Source organism: Myxine glutinosa, chromosome 1, assembly GCF_964187855.1.
Source record: "Myxine glutinosa chromosome 1, kmMyxGlut1.1, whole genome shotgun sequence".
Lineage (NCBI taxonomy): Eukaryota > Metazoa > Chordata > Myxini > Myxiniformes > Myxinidae > Myxine > Myxine glutinosa.
Window position 1 is genome coordinate 307,244,434 of NC_136261.1, and position 22,828 is coordinate 307,267,261.

General features: G+C 45.5%; 1 protein-coding gene across 2 annotated transcripts in view; it reads left to right on the forward strand.

Moving 5' to 3' along the window:
• Positions 1-1,245: 1,245 nt before the first annotated feature.
• Positions 1,246-22,828, forward strand: part of SUMF1 (sulfatase modifying factor 1) — a 33,526-nt gene continuing 11,943 nt past the window's right edge. Inside the window, exons 1-3 of one of the 2 annotated variants that reach the window (XM_068135849.2) lie at positions 1,246-1,424; positions 16,984-17,106; positions 17,454-17,568. In XM_068135849.2, the coding sequence (XP_067991950.2) occupies positions 1,330-1,424; positions 16,984-17,106; positions 17,454-17,568 (333 nt within the window). In that variant the 5' untranslated portion in view covers positions 1,246-1,329. Of the gene's footprint in view, positions 1,425-15,230; positions 15,531-16,983; positions 17,107-17,453; positions 17,569-22,828 lie in introns of those variants that run through there. The other variant, XM_068135840.2, reaches the window with a different exon arrangement.

Here is a 22,828-nt window from a genome sequence, read left to right on the forward strand (position 1 = left end):
TAAGGAACATAGGAAAAGATTACAGAGGCAATTACAAACAGGGAATTAATTACCCATAATCCCTCGCTAATTAACAAGCCCCACCCCTCTGATGGGGACGAAGATACAAGCTTACCCGACATCCGGTCTACACAAATTCCCTACTTATGATACACCGAGGTTTCTTCTTCTTCACGACAGTCGGAGCACACTAATCTATACACTTTACTACCTGAACTGAGGTATCCCTACCCCCCACAAACGTAAACAATATATATGTATGTGCATTCATTAAATGACAGAATTTGTTGGAGAAATGACCTCCAAAAGTTTTAATCGTTATATTTGAAATGAAGAAAAGATCAACTCAGAGAGGTATGGACAGCAAGAGCATCCAAAGACAAATAATTTTTAACACCAGTTTGAATATAATCGGAAATATAATAACATTTCTATGGTTATTTGAACACATTAGTCCAAAATGCATGAAGATGGTGTTTTCTGAGCATGACTGCATAATTCCCTGGTAATTAATCGGTATTCATTCCATGTCCTTCATAAACCAAGCTGTAGAATTTTTCTATACCACAATCCAACTGCACATCACAGCTGAAAATGTTCCTCAGACATCACCCTAACCTTCTGTGTAATGTGTACTGGATGTGCTACAAAGCCCTGTTTATAGCCCCCTTTTTAGAGTTGGCTTCTGGACTAATATGCCGGATCTGCATCCACCCCTGAACCAAAATCGAATCGGCTTGCTCTTGTCACCAACCCAACTCCTCCACCAAGTTTTGTCATAATCCATCCATAACTTTTTGAGAAATTCTGCTATATACTGTATAATATTTGGCCCTATCTCCCAATGATGAAGAATCACTTTAAAAACTCTCATATCCAGATCTTCACCAAAATCTAATCAATTGGTCGTTGTCATACAACCAACCTGTCCAACTTTCATCCGAATCGGCCCCTAACTTTTTGAGATATCCTGCTCACAGACAGACAAACAAACAGACCAGTGAAAATGTGACCAACGACCACCTTCGGTGGCAGAGGTTATTACATCAGAAAAACTACTACTGTGTTGACATAGGTGGAAAGCAATCACTGTCGGCTTGTTTATTAATAATCTCTGAAACCTTAAATAATAATGTCAAAACTGCAAAACGAAGCGATTTCTGAAGTATTTCAGACTGTGGCAATGGTGCAGTGATTTTTTTTGAGGGGGGGGGGGGCGGAGAGGAGAGCAGAGATAACTGACGAGTGGCGGTCGAAAGAATAATGTGATTGCTTTATGGAGAATCCAAAAGAATACATTATTCTTGGTTTTCAGTTCCTTTGGTATTTATGTCTGTGCAGGTGGCAGCAGCACCTTGGTGGCTTCCTGTGAAAGGTGCTGACTGGAGACACCCTGAAGGTCCTGACTCGGACATCACGCACAGGTGTGTTGGATATGAGGCAATTTGGAGTGAGGATATGGATGGTTTTGGAGATTCACTTGGGGTGGAAAAACAGGGAATGGGGGAAGGGTTTGCTTCTTGGTTAGTGAGGGTTCGGATGCAGTTGCATTTTTTGCATTTGTACTTGATTTAAGGTGTGTGTGTGTGTGTGTGTGTGTGTGTGTGTGTGTGTGTGTGTGTGTGTGTGTGTGTGTGTGTGTGTGTGTGCGTGTGTGTGTGTGTGCGTGTCCGTGTCCCTAATAGACTGTGTGCAGCAGGTGGAAAAAGCAGCTAGAAATCGGTTTTGTTCCATGTCTGAGGTGCAACTTGAAATTTAATATACAAGCAACGGTACCCGCCCTATGGGCGGGGCTTCAATTGGGAGGCCCAAATGAAAAGGCAAAATATAAGAAATTGAAGGCTTTAAAAAAAAAAATTTAAACGATTCATGTAAACGTCCGTTAAATCATATCACACGCAAATCATCAAAATCTAAACAGTATTTGTAGAATTTCAATAAAAGCCACATCACTGTTCATATCGGTAAATATTATTCCATAGTGTTTGGAAAAACTGGAAAATTGGAAAATTGGAAATTGGAAAAAAATTGGACAAGTCAGGAGACGACGATGGTTCACGAGCGAGCGGTATTCAATGACAAAGGTCAAAACCGACATTGAAAATATATAAATAGGAATGTATTATCTGTTATGAGACTAGTTACATACACAACAACATGCATTTTAAAGGCCATTTTCCCTGCTAGAGCGGGGGTTAGCCTTGTGGTCCCCATGACAATCTTCTCCATTTTGCCCTATTTTCTGCATCTCTCCTTGTTAACCCCCTTGCCCGCATTTCTTCTTCCACCATCTTTAGCCAAGTCTTTCTCGGTCTTCCCCGTCTTCTACTTCCTTCGACATTCATTTCCATCACTCTTCTCAACCAGTCACTTTCATCCTTCCTCAACACATGACCAAACCATCTCAACCTGTTCCTCTTCACAGCATCAATCACAGGGTCTATTCCCATCATCTTTCGCAATTCATCATTTGTCTTCCTCTCTCTCAACGATACTCCACACATCCGTCGAACCATTCGCATTTCCACCCTTTCCAACCTTCGTTGCTGCTCTACGTTCATTACCCATGTCTCGCTCCCATTAATCACAACACTTCTCACACATGCAGCATACACCTTTCCCTTCAGCTTCAACGACAATCCCCTCATCATCAGCACGCCACTCAATTCCCGAAACTTCTTCCATGCACATCTCACTCGAGCAACCGTTGCCGAGTCTGATCCACCTTCTCCATTCAGCATGTCTCCGAGGTAGCAAAATGTTTTCACACCTTCCAGCTTCACGCCGTCTCCAAGATCCAACTCAACATTTCCTCCATCTGCAGCTCCCTCTGTGCACACCTTACATTTGAATGTAGCTGCCACACTGGTTAATGACCCTCTCAGACCACTACATTTTTGATGAACCCACTCAGCGCACATTGTACACTGAATGGAGTTCACTCCGACACCCTTCCTACACACAGCACAGGGCCACTTCCCAGTTCTTTCCACCTCACCACATGCTTTACCACTTGCCATCACCTTCGTCTTTCCGATATTCACCTTCAGACCTTTTGTCTCCATACATTCCTTCCACGTGTTCATCTTTTCCTTCAGTCCATCCATACTTTCCGCAATCAACACCAGATCATCTGCATACAACAACTCCCACGGTAAACCCTCCTTTACGTTCTGAGCCAGCACCTCCATCACAGCTACAAATAGTAGTGGACTTAGTACCGACCCCTGATGCACTCCCACCTTCACCTCAAACTCACCACTGTTCCCGTCCTTCGTCCTTACAGCTGTGCGCGCTCTTTTGTACATTGCCATCACTACTCTGATCAACCATTCCTCCACTCCTAACTTCCTCAATGCCCATGTCAATACTTTGCGTGGAACCCTATCGAATGCTTTCTCCAGATCAACAAACCCAAGAAACAACTTCTTCCTCTTCTCCATGTACTTCTCCTGCAACTGCCTCACAATGAAACGCGCGTCTGTCGTTCCTCTTCCTGGCATAAATCCAAACTGCATTTCGTCGATCTTCACTTTCTTCCTTATCCTCCTCTCCAACACCCTTTCCAATACCTTCATTCCATGCTCCAATAACTTTATCGCTCCAGACGAGCCACACTCCAGACGGTCACCTTTCCCCTTGTATAGAGGGACGAGGGTACTCAGTTCCCAATCCACTGGAATGCGGCCTTCTTTCACCACCAGATTACAGATCTCTGTCATTCTCTTCACACCCCAACTTCCTGCTGCCTTCAACATATCTCCCACAACTCCCGTCGGCCCTCCCGCTTTTCTACCCTTCATTGCTTTTATCGCTTCCTCAACTTCCTTCTCAGTTATCTTCTCTGCCGGTCCTAAAACAGGGTTACTCTCTATGTTGCCATCCCATTCATTCTCTGTATTCAACAGCATTTCCATATATCTTTTCCATCTTCCTTTAATTCCATCTGGGTCGACAACGATTTGTCCCACTTCATCCTTCAAGCAGCTCACCCCCATCACATCACACCTCTCTTTCGCTATCTGCTTTGCAATCCTGAATACTGCTTTCTGACCCTCTTCCGAATCCAAGCGTTCTCCGAACATTTTCCTACATGCCTCCTGCGCTTTTGCTACCTCTTTCTGTGCAGCCTTCCTGGCTGCCTTATAACTTTCATGCTCTGCTGTTTCTGCTCCCGTACCCTTCGCCTTCTGCCACTCCTTGAACTTCTTCCTCTTCTCGTCAATCCTCTTTCCAACTTCATCATCCCACCACCATGTTTCCGAGTGCCTCGGTGGTCCTTTTGTCCATCCACATACCTCACCAACGGCTCCCAACAGACTAGCTTTCATTGACATCCAACCACTTTCAAGCTCAACCACATCATCCTCGACCCTACTCAGCCTTTCTTTTAATGCCTCCCTTACTGTCACCTCTTTCAACCTCCACACCTTCATTCTCGGTTGGTACTTCACCCACTGAGCTCTCCTCGCACCTTTCACCCTTACGTCGCAGACAACCAAGTGGTGCTGTGAAACAGCCTCCTCCCCCGGGATCACCTTTGTGTCTCGGAGGTGCCCCCTATCCTGCCTACGCACCATCAGGTAGTCAACGGTTGTCGTCGACCCACCTGACGTGTATGTAACAAGCTTATTATCCTCTTTCTGGAACTGAGTATTACAAATCAACAAATCAGCTCCATCAGCAAACTCCAAAATCCTTTCACCTTCTCCATTTCTCACACCATATCCGTAACCCCCATGAACTCCGTCAAAACCATCCATACTCCTTCCCACATGTCCATTTAGGTCTCCTCCTACCACAACAACTTCCTCATCTTTCACGTTTTCCATCAGCTTCTCTATCGCACACCAGAACTTGTCCTTCTCTTCATCGCTCCGACCAACCTGCGGAGCATATCCCGAGATGACGTTCACCAAGAGCTTTCCAATCATCATTTTCACCATCATCAACCTATCACTCACTCTAGTCACACTCACCACACTGTCTACAAACTCCTCAGAAAACAGGACACCAACACCATTCACGCCCTCCAGGCACCCTTGCCACAAAAACTTGTATTTCTGTCCCTGCCTACCCTTCACCATTCTCACACCACTTCCCTTCCATCTCGTCTCTTGCACACAACATATGTCCACTCTTCTTCTGACCAATACTTCCACCACTTCTCCTGATCTCCCTGTCATTGTCCCTACATTCCATGTCCCAAACCTCACAAACCGATCTCCACTTCGGGCTGTACCCTGCCCACATGTAGTTGTAATTGTCATGGTTCTCTTTTTGAGGCAATGTTTTTTTTTTATAGCCGGATGCCCTTCCTGACGCCAACCCTCTTAGTCGCCTCCTACGACACGCAGGGATACGGCGGACCTATTCTTATCCAGGGTACACACTGGGAAACGTTTAAAACATGGAAATCCTGGGGGGGGGGGGGGGGGGGATCACCGCTGCGGTTTAAACATATTTAAATAAATATTTAAACAAAACCATGAAAACAATCTCGGAAAAGTCTCTAAGTGAGAACGTGGATGTGAGAAAGCAGGAGCAGAGGTGAAAGAACAAACGAGAATATAGGGGGCGGGGCACAAGTCGAGACGAGGAGGCCGCACGAGACACCAGGCCGCACGAGGCGCGGACAAAGAAACGACTAATTACACACAAATTTGCATCAACTACAAAACCAAAACCAAATAGAAACACACAATAACACATACACAACAAAATACGCAGCGGAAATTTGACAAAGAAACGAACGGGAAAACACTCAAACTTTGATGCCGTGGAGAGATCAAAGCAAGCCCCCTAGTTACATACTAGTTACATACTAGTTAGACTAGTTACATACACAATACCGAAAATTCGGTTTGATTCCGACAACTTTGAAAATTTGACCTTTGTGACCTTGAAATGTCAAAACGAAGGTTACTGACCTTGAAATGAGGTAGAAAATAATGTATAATCAGTTATGAGGTTAGTTAGCTACACAATACTGAAAATTCGGTTCGATTCCGACAACTTTGAAAATTTGACCTTTTTGACCTTCAAAGGTCAAAGGTCGAGGATTCTGAAATTTGTTGGAAAACTTGTATTTCATTATGTATGTGATAATATAAGATCATGTACGACATTTCACCCTATCAGGAAGCGAACAATGTAATAAAACCATCAAAAATCGACTTTTCTAAATTTCGTGACCTTGTGACCTTGACCTTGGGGCGAAAATGAAAAATCGAGCTCCGTGGGGCTAGACACATGACATTCGCCTAACCAAATATCGAAACCCTTGTCAGATTCCATCAAACCCCTTGGAGAAGATGTAGCTTGAAATTGATTACCCCCCTAAAAAGACATCTTTTTCGGGCGTCGCTCCGCCCACAATGGGCGCAATACGCCCACTCTAGGCAGGACACAACTTGATCACGATATCAACCTCCCACCCAAGTTTCACCAAGATCAGATGATATCATCGGGTAGTTATGCTGCGGACAGACAGACAGACAGACACACAGACAGACGCACACACATGACGAATATAGTGGTCACTTGATAACTCGTGAACCAAAAACAATATAGCCTATTTTACTCCAGGGGGTCCCAGGCTTACCCACACAAAATTTGGTTGCGATTGGTTCAGCCGTTTTTACTGTACCTGGGAACGGATGGACAGACAGACAGACGGACAGACATTTGGTGAATTACAGTAAGATGTATAGACAACTATATGGTGGACTCTGGGTAAAAGGTTCTTCATGAAATATCTGTACAACATGGTGATGTGGGGTGTTGAAGTTTGCTCCTAGGGTCCAAAAATCCACGTTTTGGCAATTCAGCCATTTTAAGGACTCATATCTCCAGCACCACTAATACATGGGCTACTGTACTTGGTGAGCCTGAAGACTGGACAACATACTTTAAAAATTCAAAATCCTAAGGTTGTCTTTGCTTTATTAAAATAATTGTCATGACTAAAACACTTATTTTTCACAAATAATCGCAAACACCCTCGTTTTCGATCAAAGATTCCTCACTAATCACGTTAGATAAATTATGATACATACATCAAAACACCCACTGTGAACGTCTGTCAAATGAAGTATCAAGGTCTTGTCATCAATAATGGTTCTGTTGTAGTTATTGTAATCAGGTACTTCAGTAAATAAGGATTTGAGGAGTGACATTTGGTGTTTTCGGCCTTTTCCATGCACCCATTGCTTCAAGACTAGACAAGTCAGACAGTCTGAAAACCCTGTTCTGATAACTCTCAGAAACTGCAGTTTAAAGAGGAAGCAACAATGTCGACCGTCAATTGTGGAGGGAATAATCATGCCTGGAGTGTTGTGATTTATCCAAATAATCATTATCTGCCACATTTTGATGTACTAATGGGTCCGTTGGATGCTTGCGTGGGGGTGGGTCTTTTGGGTGTTTGGAGACTTTTGGATGGTCCTGGGTCATTTGGATCTTCGTGGTATTTTGCATCCCCTCTGGGTCTTTTGGGTCTTAACGATCTTGGGAGTCTTAAAAGGTCTTGAAAAGTCAAAGGGGTCTCAGCAGTTTAAAGGTATCTTTTAAAGGTATAGCTTATAAAGTTTAAAGGTATTGCTCCCCTTATTTTGTGTTTTATGTGTCGGTTTGACTTTTTGCGTGATTAATGTTAGCTCTTTCACAAGCCTCGATCTTGTATACAAAAAAAAAAGAAAAAAAAAGAAGGGCTAAAAGGTACTTTAAAACAGTATGTAATTAATCAATAGACTACGTAATTAAAAGACACCAAAAGCATGCCTCACACACACATACACACATACATGCGCACACGCACATGCCATCCACGTTCTCTATGCTCAAGCATTCAATGAACTTATCCAAGGGGATCAAGAAATGGATGAGTGGTTCACAGAAGGTAACACCTTGCTCATCCCAAAATCTGAAGAGACCCAAATACCAGCCCATAACCTGTCTACCAACAACATACAAACTTTTAACGGGAATCGTCACAGAAACAATGTACAGTACCATCACCGAACACATCAAGGAGGCCGAGAGGCAGAACAGAAGGGATGCAAGAGAGGATGCTATGGAACAATAGACCATATATTACTAAACAAGGCCATACTCGAAAATTGCAAGACAAGAAGAACCAAATTGTCCACAGCATGGATACACTATAATAAGCTTTTGGCAGTGTCCCACATGCATGGATGATAAAGTACATGCAAATGTACAAGATAAATCCCAAATAATCAAGCTGATTGAGAAAGCCATGGATCTAAGGAATACCACACTAATCCTGCAGCACTCAGAAGGAAAGTTTGAAATACAAAGAGTAAATATACAATACAGGATCTTCCAACGAGACAGCCTTTCTCCTCTTCGGTTTTGCTTGGCCCTGGACCCACTAAGTAACCTCATTAATGAGCAAGGATACGGATACACCATAACATCTGATAAAAGAACGCCCGAAGAAACAAGAAAGGTGATGCATCGACTGTATATGGATGATTTAAAACTCTTTGCACCAAACGAAAAATTGGCAGACCAACTGAAATTAGTGAAATGGTTCTCGGATGACGTGCAAATGGAATTTCGTCGAGATAAGTGTGCCAAGTGCATATTCGTACAATGTAGACAAACAAAAATGGACAACATAAAAATCGACCGAAGTACAACAATACAGAAGCAAGACAACGAAGCATCTTACAAATACCTTGGAGTAGAAGAGGGCCACCAAATTTGTCATACAAAATGCACAAAACAATTGCCAAAGAATACGTGCATAGAACAAGGCTGATCCTGAAAACATATCTCACCACAAGAAACAAAATCAAAGCCATAAACCAACTAGCAGCACCAGTGTTTCAATCCAGCTATGGAATAGTAAACTGGCCACAAGTGCATATCAAAAAACTAGATATAAACCCAAGGAAACTCCTCATTATCCACAAATGTTCCACAAAAATCAGCGCATCCCAAGAAGGTACCTGCCGAGGAAAGAAGAAGGTGTCGGCCTGATGGAACTCAATCAAGAGCACATAGTGACGACTGTAGGATTAGCAGAGTAAGTGATTAGCAGAGTAGCATACAATTTATGTACAAGCATAAACACAACAAGCCAGAAAAGGTACAGTATCTCTCACTCCTCTTGCAAAAAAACTTCCAAAAACAGGTGTGATTGGAAGATGTCATGCAACAAACCGAAACAGAAATGAATACAGCCCCAACAATTGCAAAAAAGACGACAGAAAAATGAAAGATTAAATAATAGTTTCTGCATTGCAGAAACAGGAAGCACGGGTCACCTCCTATTGGGATGTAAAAACTCATGTCAGAGCAGCTGAACACCCAAAGGCACAACAAGGTATGTAGAGTAATCCACTGGCAGATCTGCAGAAATTTGAATATCCCAGTTCTACAAAACCCGAAGAAACATGAATCAAGAGCAATCATTGAAACAACAACAACACACAACATGCATTTTAAGGCCATTTTCCCTGCTAGAGCGGGGGTTAGCCTTGCGGTCCCCATGACAATCTTCTCCATTTTGCCCTATTTTCTGCATCTCTCCTTGTTAACCCCCTTGCCCGCATTTCTTCTTCCACCATCTTTAGCCAAGTCTTTCTCGGTCTTCCCCGTCCTCTACTTCCTTCTTCATTAATTTCCATCACTCTTCTCAACCAGTCACTTTCATCCTTCCTCAACACATGACCAAACCATCTCAACCTGTTCCTCTTCACAGCATCAATCACAGGCAATATTCCCATCATCTTTCGCAATTCATCATTTGTCTTCCTCTCTCTCGACGATACTCCGCACATCCATCGAACCATTCGCATTTCCACCCTTTCCAGCCTTCGTTGCTGCTCTACGTTCATTACCCATGTCTCACTCCCATAAATCATAACACTTCTCACACATGCAGCATACACCTTTCCCTTCAGCTTCAGTGACACTCTCCTCCTCATCAGCACGCCACTCAGTTCCTGAAACTTCTTCCATGCACATCTCACTCGAGCAACCGTTGCCGAGTCTGATCCACCTTCTCCATTCAGCATGTCTCCGAGGTAGCAAAATGTTTTCACACCTTCCAGCTTCACGCCGTCTCCAAGATCCACCTCAACATTTCCTCCATCTGCAGCTCCCTCTGTGCACACCTTACATTTGAATGTAGCTGCCACACTGGTAAATGACCCTCTCAGACCACTACATTTTTGATGAACCCACTCAGCGCACATTGTACATTGAATGGAGTTCACTCCGCCACCCTTCCTGCACACAGCACACGGCCACTTCCCAGTTCTTTCCACCTCACCACATGCTTTACCACTTGCCATCACCTTCGTCTTTCCGATAATCACCTTCAGACCTTTTGTCTCCATACATTCCTTCCACTTGTTCATCTTTTCCTTCAGTCCATCCATACTTTCCGCAATCAACACCAGATCATCTGCATACAACAACTCCCACGGTAAACCCTCCTTTACGTTCTGAGCCAGCACCTCCATCACAGCTACAAATAGTAGTGGACTTAGTACGGACCCCTGATGCACTCCCACCTTCACCTCAAACTCACCACTGTTCCCGTCCTTCGTCCTTACAGCTGTGCGTGCTCTTTTGTACATTGCCATCACTACTCTGATCAACCATTCCTCCACTCCTAACTTCCTCAATGCCCATGTCAATACTTTGCGTGGAACCCTATCGAATGCTTTCTCCAGATCAACAAACCCAAAAAACAACTTCTTCCTCTTCTCCATGTACTTCTCCTGCAACTGCCTCACAATGAAAAGCGCGTCTGTCGTTCCTCTTCCTGGCATAAATCCAAACTGCATTTCGTCGATCTTCACTTTCTTCCTTATCCTCCTCTCCAACACCCTTTCCAATACCTTCATTCCATGCTCCAATAACTTTATCGCTCGGTACGAGCCACACTCCAGAGGGTCACCTTTCCCCTTGTATAGAGGGACGAGGGTACTCAGTTCCCAATCCACTGGAATGCGGCCTTCTTTCACCACCAGATTACAGATCTCTGTCATTCTCTTCACACCCCAACTTCCTGCTGCCTTCAACATATCTCCCACAACTCCCGTTGGCCCTCTGGCTTTTTCACTCTTCATTGCTTTTATCGCTTCCTCGACTTCCTTCTCAGTTATCTTCTCTGCCGGTCCTAAAACTGGGTTACTCTCTATGTTGCCATCCCATTCATTCTCTGTATTCAACAGCATTTCCATATATCTTTTCCATCTTCCTTTAATTCCATCTGGGTCGACAACAATTTGTCCCACTTCATCCTTCAAGCAACTCACCCCCATCACATCACACCTCTCTTTCGCTATCTGCTTTGCAATCCTGAACACTGCTTTCTGACCCTCTTCCGAATCCAAGCGTTCTCCGAACATTTTCCTACATGCCTCCTGCGCCTTTGCTACCTCTTTCTTTGCAGCCTTCCTGGCTGCCTTATAACTTTCATGCTCTGCTGTTTCTGCTCCCGTACCCTTCGCCTTCTGCCACTCCTTGAACTTCTTCCTCTTCTCGTCAATCCTCTTTCCAACTTCATCATCCCGCCACCATGTTTCCGAGTGCCTCGGTGGTCCTTTTGTCCATCCACATACCTCACCAACGGCTCCCAACAGACTAGCTTTCATTGACATCCAACCACTTTCAAGCTCAACCACATCATCCTCTACCCTACTCAGCCTCTCTTTTAATGCCTCCCTTACTGTCACCTCTTTCAACCTCCACACCTTCATTCTCGGTTGGTACTTCACCCGCCGAGCTCTCCTCGCACCTTTCACCCTTATGTCGCAGACAACCAAGTGGTGCTGTGAAACAGCCTCCTCCCCCGGGATCACCTTTGTGTCCCGGAGGTGCCCCCTATCTCGCCTACGCACCATCAGGTAGTCAACGGTTGTCGTCGACCGACCTGACGTGTATGTAACAAGCTTATTATCCTCTTTCTGGAACTGAGTATTACAAATCAACAAATCAACTCCATCAGCAAACTCCAAAATCCTTTCACCTTCTCCATTTCTAACACCATATCCATAACCCCCATGAACTCCCTCAAAACCATCCATACTCCTTCCCACATGTCCATTCAGGTCTCCTCCCACCACAACAACTTCCTCATCTTTCACGTTTTCCATCAGCTTCTCTATCGCACACCAGAACATGTCCTTCTCTTCATCGCTTCGACCAACCTGCGGAGCATATCCCGAGATGGCGTTCACCAAGAGCTTTCCAATCATCATTTTCACCATCATCAACCTATCACTCACTCTAGTCACACTCACCACACTGTCTACAAACTCCTCAGAAAACAGGACACCAACACCATTCATGCCCTCCAGGCACCCTTGCCACACAAACTTGTATTTCTGTCCCTGCCTACCCTTCACCATTCTCACACCACTTCCCTTCCATCTCGTCTCCTGCACACAACATATGTCCACTCTTCTTCTGACCAATACTTCCACCACTTCTCCTGATCTCCCTGTCATTGTCCCTACATTCCATGTCCCAAACCTCAGAAACCGATCTCCACTTCGGGCTGCACCCTGCCCATATGTACTTGTAATTGTCATGGTTCTCTTTTTGAGGCAATGTTTTTATGGCCGGATGCCCTTCCTGACGCCAACCCTCTTAGTCGTCTCTTACGACATGCAGGGATACGGTGTACCTATTCTGACCAGGGTACACACTGGGAAACGTTTAAAACATGGAAATTCGGGGGGGGTGGGGCGGGGGGGGGGGAGGGCGGCGTCAGCATCACGGCTGCGGTTTAAACATATTCCAATAATATCCAAACAGAACCATGATAACCATGAAAAACAATCTGGGAAAAGTCTCCAAGCGAGAACGTGGATTTGAGAAAGAAGGAGCAGAGGCAGAAGAAAAACGAGATACAGGGGGCGGGGCACAAGTCGAGACGAGGAGGAGAGCGAACAAGCACGGGTCCCTCGGGCGACGAGGCTTGCTTCGATCTCTCCACGGCATCGAAGTTTGAGTGTTTTCCCATTCTTGTCTTTGTCGGGTTTCCGCTGGTTGTTTTGTTGTGTGTGTGTTGTTGTGTGTTTCTGTTTAGTTTTGGTTTTGTGGTTGTTGCGGATTTGTGTGTGATTGGTCGTTTTTTATTCGCGCGTCGTGCGCGGCCTAGTCTTTCCGGGCTCCCTTCCCCCCGTCGGTGTTTTGTGAGTGTAAGTTCTTTCCTTCATAGTATTTGCTTGTTTCTTTGATTTTCTAACCCCCCCCCCCCCCCCCCTGCCTCTCGCGGGCATCTTACCCTTTGTCCGGCGTTTTTAAAAACAGGACAAACGGATAGACAAAGAATTCTATATTGATTCTTTCTTGATGTTGGATGTTTGTTTTGGATCCCCAAATCCACATCAAAACGAAAAGAGCAATCATTGAAAACAAGGGCATAATGCTCATGTATGACCTGATGATCCCATTCAGTGTGAACATAGAAGACAAAGCATTGCGACCGAACATAGCACTCAGGAACAAAAAGGAAAATACAGCATTGCTGATTGAGATATGATTGAGAACCACGTTTCCAAGCTGGCCTCCAAAGCCAGTCGCCGACTGGGCATCCTCCGTCGTGCGAAGTCCTTCGTTGGCACACCTGAGCTCCTCACCACATACAAGGCTTTCATCCGTAGCTCAATGGAATACTGCTCTCCCCTCTGGGCTGGTGCTCCTGCCTCACACCTATCTCGGCTTCACGCTGTAGAAACCAAAGATTTCAAGATTATTTGTATCTCCCACGATGAAGCTGATTCTGAGGGCCTTTCACTCACTCTCACCACAGGTAGGTTGGTGGTCTTTCTGTCTTCTACCGACTCCTCTCTGGCCTAGCTCCCCCAGCTCTGTCTGTGCTGTGTCCCCCAAATATTCCTGCAGGATGCACAAGAATCAGCTTCAGCTTAAATCCGCTTCAGCAACCCTCTTCTAGTGAAACTGCTAAAATCAAGACTCCCTGCTCACCTTCACTCTTCTATTCCTCTTTTTCCCCACCTCTGGAACAAACTCCCACACTCTCATCAATCCCACTCCTCCCTCCGGGTTTTTAAAACAGCTGTTCACCACCATCTCTTATCTTCCCCCATCCAAAACCTTTATCTTTTCTACCCCCGTTAATACACCCCAAATCCACATCTTTCAATCTCTGACTTCATTCCTGAAATTCCTTGTAGTGTCAATTTGTTTTGTACCATGTACCCCTTCCCTCCACCTCCCCATCTCCCCTCCCCAGCCCTCTCCCTTCGAACAGATCTCCCAATGTCTGTTCTCCACTGTTGTGCTTGTGTGCTTCCCCCTCTCCCCCCATCTTGTCTCCTCCTCCCTTTATTGTTTTATGCGTCCGTTTATTTGTGTTTTATGTGCTAATATGTGTTTGATGTGCTAGCTCTTAAAAGAGCCTCGATCTTGTATCCAAAAATAATAATAATAACAAGTCAGGAGATGACGAGCGAGCTGTATTCAATGACAAAGGACGGACTACTTTGAAATGGCCGTCCTTTGTCACCTTTAAAAGTCAAAACCGACATTGAAAATATATAAATAGGAATGTATTATCTGTTATGAGACTAGTTAGCTACACAATACTGAAAATTCGGTTCGATTCCAACAACTTTGAAAATTTGACCTTTGTGACCTTGAAATGTCAAAACGAAGGTTACTGACCTTGAAATGAGATAGAAAATAATGTATAATCAGTTATGAGGTTAGTTAGCTACAAAACACCGAAAATTCGGTTAGATTCCGACAACTTTGAAAATTTGACCTTTGTGACCTTCAATGGTCAAAGGTCGAAGATTCTGAAATTTGTTGGAAAACTTGTATTTCATGATGTATGTGATAATATAAGATCATGTACAACATTTCACCCTATCAGGAAGCGAACAATGTAATAAAACCATCAAAAATCGACTTTTCTAAATTTTGTGATCTTGTGACCTTGACCTTGGGGCGAAAATGAAAAATCGAGCTCCGTGGGGCTAGACACATGACATTGGCCTAACTAAATATCGAAACCCCTGTCAGATTCCACCAAACCCCTCGGAGAAGATGTAGCTTGAAATTGATTACCCCCCTAAAAAGACATCTTTTTCGGGCGTCGCTCCGCCCACAGTGGGCGCAATACGCCCCCTCTAGGCAGGACACAAACTAGATCACGATATCAACCTCCCACCCAAGTTTCCCCAGTCTGAGTGCACATAAGCGGGGTAGCCGAACATGAGAAACAGTTACTGAAGACAGCGTGTAACTGTTGAGGACGACATATCAGCACAGGGGTACGTGAATGGGAATCGTGAGTACTCGTCGACAATTGTAAGAATGTATCGTTGTGGGAAAGAGCCCAGTAACGGCCCTTTAAAATCAACATGGAGTCTCTCCCAGGGTCGACCTGCATGGATCAAAGTCCCCATGGGAGGTCTACAGAATCTCGGCTTGACCTCCTCACACAATGGACATGACCGACATAGTCACCTGACGTCTTCGATGGAAAAGGGCAGATTCCTACATCGTACGAAGTGAGCCAACGTTGTGACCCCCAGATGACACAATGATTAATGGATTCATTAATTAATGATTATGATTGTGATTATCATTGTGATTATGAATGATTAATGGATTAATGGATAATGGATTAAAAGAGGGTGCAATGACAGTCTGTTCCAATACTGCTTTCATACAGACAGGGGGTTTGTAATCAAGTAATCAGCAGAGGTTGGGACACCTGTAGGAATTGTTTGCATCAACTTTCAAGGCTTAATTGACTTACATTGCTGCAGAACAGCTGTAAGTTGTTAACCCATTACTTGTTCCCTGAAGAAGGCCTTTTTTTTTTTACAATATAACTGTGCAATTTACATTATTTTCCCGTTTTTGCTAACCTAAACCTTTTTTTTTTTTACCTCGAGCAGTTTACTGCTTACCTTTGTACCATTTCAGGTTATTCATTGGACTTGAATTACTTAAATTTCAATAAAAACTGGAAAAATTGAGGTGTTCTAAAACTTTTGACCAGTGGTGTATATACATATATACACATATATATACACACACCCACTCACACACACATATATACACACACACTCACACACATACATACATACACACACACACACACATACCCACACAATCACATATGCACACACTCACACATACACACACACTCATATACACACACACATAAGTCATCCATCCGATTATAATAGATATTCACGGTACTTATCCCACCAAATCCGTGTGAAGGTACGAATATCTTGTTTCTTAACAGATGATATGTGCATAACACACTTGGTTCGATTTTGACACCTTTTCTTTTGACATCGTCGCAATGCAACCTTTTCATGGAGGACGCCATTGCTGGATAAATATAGTGCTTGTTGTGAGAATACTGGCTGATGATTGGCTGGGTGTCAATACTACTACGCCGCACAACCAACTCACTGCCCCGTGAGCGGATACGCTATGAGAAAATAGTGCTCATTATTAACGGCAAATACTTAATGTTGGACAGAATTCATGATGCGAACTTTTTATAATAATGAGAAAATATGTTTCTGAATTTGTTCAAGCGAAGATAAGTTGCACCCTTTTAATGGAATGAAACTGAATGAAAGCTTAGACCATCCACTCACATGGCCTATAAGGCACAAGCAGTTCAACCTTGCCTTGTACCAACATCTGATGTATTAAACCATTGGTGACCTTCAAACCCTTTTCCTCCTGACAGTCACTGTCCATTACTCTGTGTTAAGTGGGATTTGTTTTGTCCACTTGTTCCTCTCTGCCACTCTCGATTGTTCTGGCCCCTTCTTGCTTCGCTCCTTCATGAGCCTTAACTTATGTCTAGAAAATGTAGTTGTACTGTATAGTTGTTTCACTGCTGGATATGGACTGTATTATCTTTATTACAAAGTTGGCTGGCCTGATCATTCCATTATCACTCGTTAATTATGTTTGGTTTTATCCACACAGAATGGATCATCCAGTGATCCATGTATCTTGGAATGACGCAGTGGCATTCTGCACCTGGGCAGGTAAACGCCTTCCCACCGAAGCGGAGTGGGAGTTTGCATGCCGCGGTGGCCTTGAAGACAGGTTAGCCTGACACACTGTTGGCCTGAAACTGTCTCAAAAACCCAGCACACCACAGAGAGGAATAGGAATCGCTGATTGGCATGTTAACACTTGGGAATGAGTCAGAGACTGCTACTACACCAGGCTAATTCATGCTATCCTACTCAAATGATGAAGATTATAATGAGGTGATGACTAATTTGAAGGTTTGCCATTCGAATTAAATAAATAAAGCTCTGAAGAGGTTAAAATTTGTTATTTTTAAGGACATTCCCTTCAAAAATATCTAATCACAAGGTCAGATTTATTGAGGATGTCTAACCACTTCCTGCTCTCCTCCTCACATACTTTACTCAATCATGTTCCAGGCTCTTTCCCTGGGGCAACAAGGAGATGCCACATGGGCAACACCGTATGAATATCTGGCAAGGAAACTTCCCTGAAGTGGATGATGGAGAAGATGGTTTCCCTGGCACAGCTCCGGTCAGTTGTAATCCATATCCATTATCCATGTTTGTTGTGAGGTCACGGAACAACTCTTGCCACCGGTACAGCTCAGGTAAGCATTGAATTAAATAAACAACAGCTCTGCCATATTTGTCCTTCATTTCCATTCCAGGTGGCAAGATGGCTCATTTGGTAGCTTGCTCACTTCTGAGCTGTCTTTCACCAAGTGTGGTTCCCACAGGTTTGAATTTGAGTAAAGTTGGTCGCCGATGCACTGCGTTGTTGAATACATTATCCTTCAGAATAAATATAGATTTAATAGACTAGTACACCTGTTTGCTACAGGAGCAGCAGGGGGAGTCATGTTATTATCCTTATTATTATTGCCAATTATTATTACTTTTACGTTTGTTCGATTAGGCCATTGAAAGGATCAGAACATGCATGATATTATAACATGTTAGATCAGGTTATTGAAAGGATGAGAACATAGCCTGGTGTTGGCTTAGTGGTTAGGGTGCTGGCTTGGGATCCTGGGATCCTGGGTTTGAATCCTGGTCGATCGTTGAATTAACGCCCGGGGCGGGGGGGGGGGGGCGGAGGGAGGGGGGAAGAGAGAGTGTAGGTTGGTCGTGGGTACTGTTAGCTAGGGTGATGGTTGAGGGAACCATGATGATTATCATGGGGCCCGCAAGGCTAACCCCTGCTCTGGCAGGGAAAATGGCCTTAAAAAGGGAATTTTTATTGAAAGGATGAGAATATGCATGATATTATAACATGGTAGATCAAGTCATTGAAAGGAACAGAACATGCATGACATTATAACATGGTAGATCAGGTCATTGAAAGGATCAGAACGTGCATGACATTATCACATGTTAGATCAGGTCATTGAAAGGATGAGAACATGCATGATATTATAACGTGTTATATCAGGTCATTGAAAGGATCAGACCGTCCATGATATTATAACATGTTAGATCAGGTAATTGAAACTAAAAGGATCAGAACATGCATGATATTATGACATGTTAGATCAGGTCATTGAAAGGATCACAATATACATGATATCATAACACATTAGATCAGATCATTGAAATGATCAGACCGTGCATGACATTATAACATGTTAGATCAGGTAATTGAAAATATATCATTAATATTATGCCATATAAGTGTTGTTATTGTCCCCCGTCGCACCGCGGAGCGAAAGGGGGACTATGGTTTGTCCGTGCGTGCGAACGTGCATGCGGGCGGGCGTGCGTGCGTAAGCGAAGGACCGAATTCTAATTTGGTGTGTGGGTGCAACCCACGTCAAAATCCAAGATAGCCGCCGCCATGTATGTCTGACGCCATGTATGTCTGAACCTTGTGAGCAGAATATCTTGAAAAATAAGCGAAGTACCAACTTCTAATCTGGTGTGTGGGTGCAACCCACGTCAAAATCCAAGATAGCCGCCGCCATGTATGTCTGACGCCATGTATGTCTGAACCTTGTGAGCGAAATATCTTGAAAAATAAACGAACTACTAACGTCTAATCTGGTGTGTGGATGTATCTACGCATAAGGAAGAACGCCATTGAAAATTGGGTCGCCACGTCAAAATCCAAGATGGCCGCCACCATGTATATGTCTGAACCTTGTGAGCGAAATATCGTGAAAAATAAACGAACTACTAACGTCTAATCTGGTGTGTGGGTGTATCTACGCATAAGGAAGAACGCTATTGAAAATTGGGTCGCCACGTCAAAATCTAAGATGGCCGCCACCATATATATGTCTGAACCTTGAGTGAAATATCTTGAAAAATAAACGAACTATGTCTGAACCTCTTTCCCTCGCGGTCCCTCTGTACTCTCTTTCCCTCGCGGTCCCTCTGTACTCTTTCCCTCGTGGTCCCTCTGTGCTGTCTTTCTCTCGCGGTCCCTCTGTACTGTCTTTCCCTCGCGGTCCCGCTGTACTGTCTTTCCCTCGCGGTCCCTCTGTACTGTCTTTCCCTCACGGTCCCTCTGTACTGTCTTTCCCTCGCGGTCCCTCTGTACTGTCTTTCCCTCGCGATCCCTCTGTACTGTCTTTCCCTCGCTGTCCCAACTGTACTGTCTTTCCCTCGCGGTCCCTCTGTACTGTCTTTCCCTCTCGGTCCCAACTGTACTGTCTTTCCCTCGCGGTCCCTCTGTACTCTCTTTCCCTCGCGGTTCCCCCTGTACTGGCCTTCCCTCGCGGGTCCCCCTGTGCTGTCTTTCCCTCGTGGGTCCCCCTGTGCTGTCTTTCCCTCGCGGGGCCCCCTGTGCTGTCTTTCCCTCGTGGTCCCCCTGTGCTGTCTTTCCCTCACGGTCCCCCTGTGCTGTCTTTCCCTCGTGGTCCCCCTGTACTGTCTTTCCCTCCGGTCCCTCTGTGCTGTCTTTCCCTCGCGGTCCCACTGTGCTGTCTTTTCCTCGCGGTCCCTCTGTGCTGTCTTTCCCTCGCGGTCCCACTGTGCTGTCTTTCCCTCGTGGTCCCACTGTGCTGTCTTTCCCTCGCGGTCCCCCTGTGCTGTCTTTCCCTCGCGGTCCCCCTGTGCTGTCTTTCCCTCGCGGGTCTCCCTGTGCTGTCTTTCCCTCGCGGGGCCCCCTGTGCTGTCTTTCCCTCGCGGTCCCCCTGTGCTGTCTTTCCCTCGCGGGTCTCCCTGTGCTGTCTTTCCCTCGCGGGGCCCCCTGTGCTGTCTTTCCCTCGCGGTCCCTTTGTGCTGTCTTTTCCTCACGGTCCCTCTGTGCTGTCTTTCCCTCATGGTCCCCCTGTGCTGTCTTTCCCTCGCGGTCCCCCTGTGCTGTCTTTCCCTCGCGGGTCCCCCTGTGCTGTCTTTCCCTCGCGGGGCCCCCTGTGCTGTCTTTCCCTCGCGGTCCCTTTGTGCTGTCTTTTCCTCATGGTCCCTCTGTGCTGTCTTTCCCTCGTGGTTCCCCTGTGCTGTCTTTCCCTCGTGGTCCCCCTGTGCTGTCTTTCCCTCGTGGTCCCCCTGTGCTGTCTTTCCCTCACGGTCCCTCTGTGCTGTCTTTCCCTCGTGGTCCGCCTGTGCTGTCTTTCCCTCGCGGTCCCCCTGTGCTGTCTTTCCCTCGCGGTCCCACTGTGCTGTCTTTCCCTCGCGGTCCCACTGTGCTGTCTTTCCCTCGCGGTCCCTCTGTGCTGTCTTTCCCTCGTGGTGCCCTTGTGCTGTCTTTCCCTCGTGGTCCCTCTGTGCTGTCTTTCCCTCGTGGTGCCCTTGTGCTGTCTTTCCCTCGTGGTCCCTCTGTGCTGTCTTTCCCTCGTGGTGCCCTTGTGCTGTCTTTCCCTCATGGTCCCACTGTGCTGTCTTTCCCTCGTGGTGCCCTTGTGCTGTCTTTCCCTCGTGGTGCCCTTGTGCTGTCTTTCCCTCGTGGTGCCCTTGTGCTGTCTTTCCCTCGTGGTCCCTCTGTGCTGTCTTTCCCTCGTGGTGCCCTTGTGCTGTCTTTCCCTTGTGGTCCCCCTGTGCTGTCTTTCCCTCGTGGTGCCCTTGTGCTGTCTTTCCCTCGCTGTCCCCCTGTCTGTCCCCCTGTCTGTCCCCCTGTCTGTCCCCCTCCCTCGCGGTCCCCCTGTGCTGTCTTTCCCTCGCGGTCCCCCTGTGCTGTCTTTCCCTCGCGGTCCCCCTGTGCTGTCTTTCCCTCGCGGTCCCCCTGTGCTGTCTTTCCCTCGCGGTCCCCCTGTGCTGTCTTTCCCTCGCGGTCCCCCTGTGCTGTCTTTCCCTCGCGGTCCCCCTGTGCTGTCTTTCCCCCCCGGTCCCCCTGTGCTGTCTTTCCCCCGCGGTCCCCCTGTGCTGTCTTTCCATTGCGGTCCCCCTGTGCTGTCTTTCCCTCGCGGTCCCCCTGTGCTGTCTTTCCCTCGCGGTCCCCCTGTGCTGTCTTTCCCTCACGGGTCCCCCTGTGCTGTCTTTCCCTCGCGGGGCCCCCTGTGCTGTCTTTCCCTCGCGGTCCCCCTGTGCTGTCTTTCCCTCGCGGTCCCCCTGTACTGTCTTTCCCTCGCGGTTGTCAGCTCTTTCACGAGCCTCGATTCAGTATAAATAAATAAATAAATAAACTACGAACGTCTAATCTGGTGTGTGGGTGTATCTACGCATAAGGAAGAACGCTTTTGAAAATTGGGTCGCCACGTCAAAATCCAAGATGGCCGCCACCATATATATGTCTGAACCTTGTGAGTGAAATATCTTGAAAAATAAACGAACTACTAACGTCTAATCTGGTGTGTGGCTGTATCTACGCATAAGGAAGAACGCTATTGAAAATTGGGTCGCCACGTCAAAATCGAAGATGGCCACCACCATATATATGTCTGAACCTTGTGAGCGAAATATCGTGAAAAATGAACGAACTACTAACGTCTAATCTGGTGTGTGGGTGTATCTACGCATAAGAAAGAACGCTATTGAAAATTGGGTCACCACGTCAAAATCCAAGATGGCCGCCACCATGTATATGTCTGAACCTTGTGAGCGAAATATCTTGAAAAATAAACGAACTACTAACTTCTGATCTGGTGTGTGGGTGTATCTAGGCATAAGGAAGAACGCTATTGAAAATTGGGTCGCCACGTCAAAATCCAAGATGGCCGCCGCCATGTATGTCTGAACCTTGTGAGCGGAATATCTTGAAAAATAAGCGAAGTACCAACCTCTAATCTGTTGTGTGGGTGTATCTAGGCATAAGGAAGAACGCTGTTGAAAATTGGGTCGCCATGTCAAAATCCAAGATGGCCGCCTTGCGTCTTCCACTTTGTCAACTCGCATCACTTCACCGACGGGGGACCTAGGCGTAACGCTTGTTACCTTTGTAATGAGAAGCGGCTTTGGAAAAACACCACAAAAAACGCCTTGGAAGAAGTCCACGTTAGCGGCAGGAAAGATCGTGTTATTATTCCTTGTTGGGTATATAGAATACAGTCTATCTAGGATCGGATGCGTAAGGCGAGGTGATAAGCATTGAGTGATGTCCAGATTCCTCCAAATTTCTTTGTTTATTGTTATAAAAAGCATTAGGAACTGTTTAAAAAGGTAATCATACGTGCTTATGGTTTATAATATTTTTTACTTCTGGTAGAGGCTGTTGGGCCGTTGATCCCACAAAAACGCCATGATAAGCTATTTATAAACGTTGACATGACATTTGTTCAAGGAGCAAAAAAAACCCTTGTGGAGGTGGGACATTATTAGTATTAATATTGTTTTGTAATATCATTAATATTATGCTGTCATTTGTTTTGTTATGAGAAGCAGCCTTGAAAAAACACCACGATAAAGCTAACTTAACA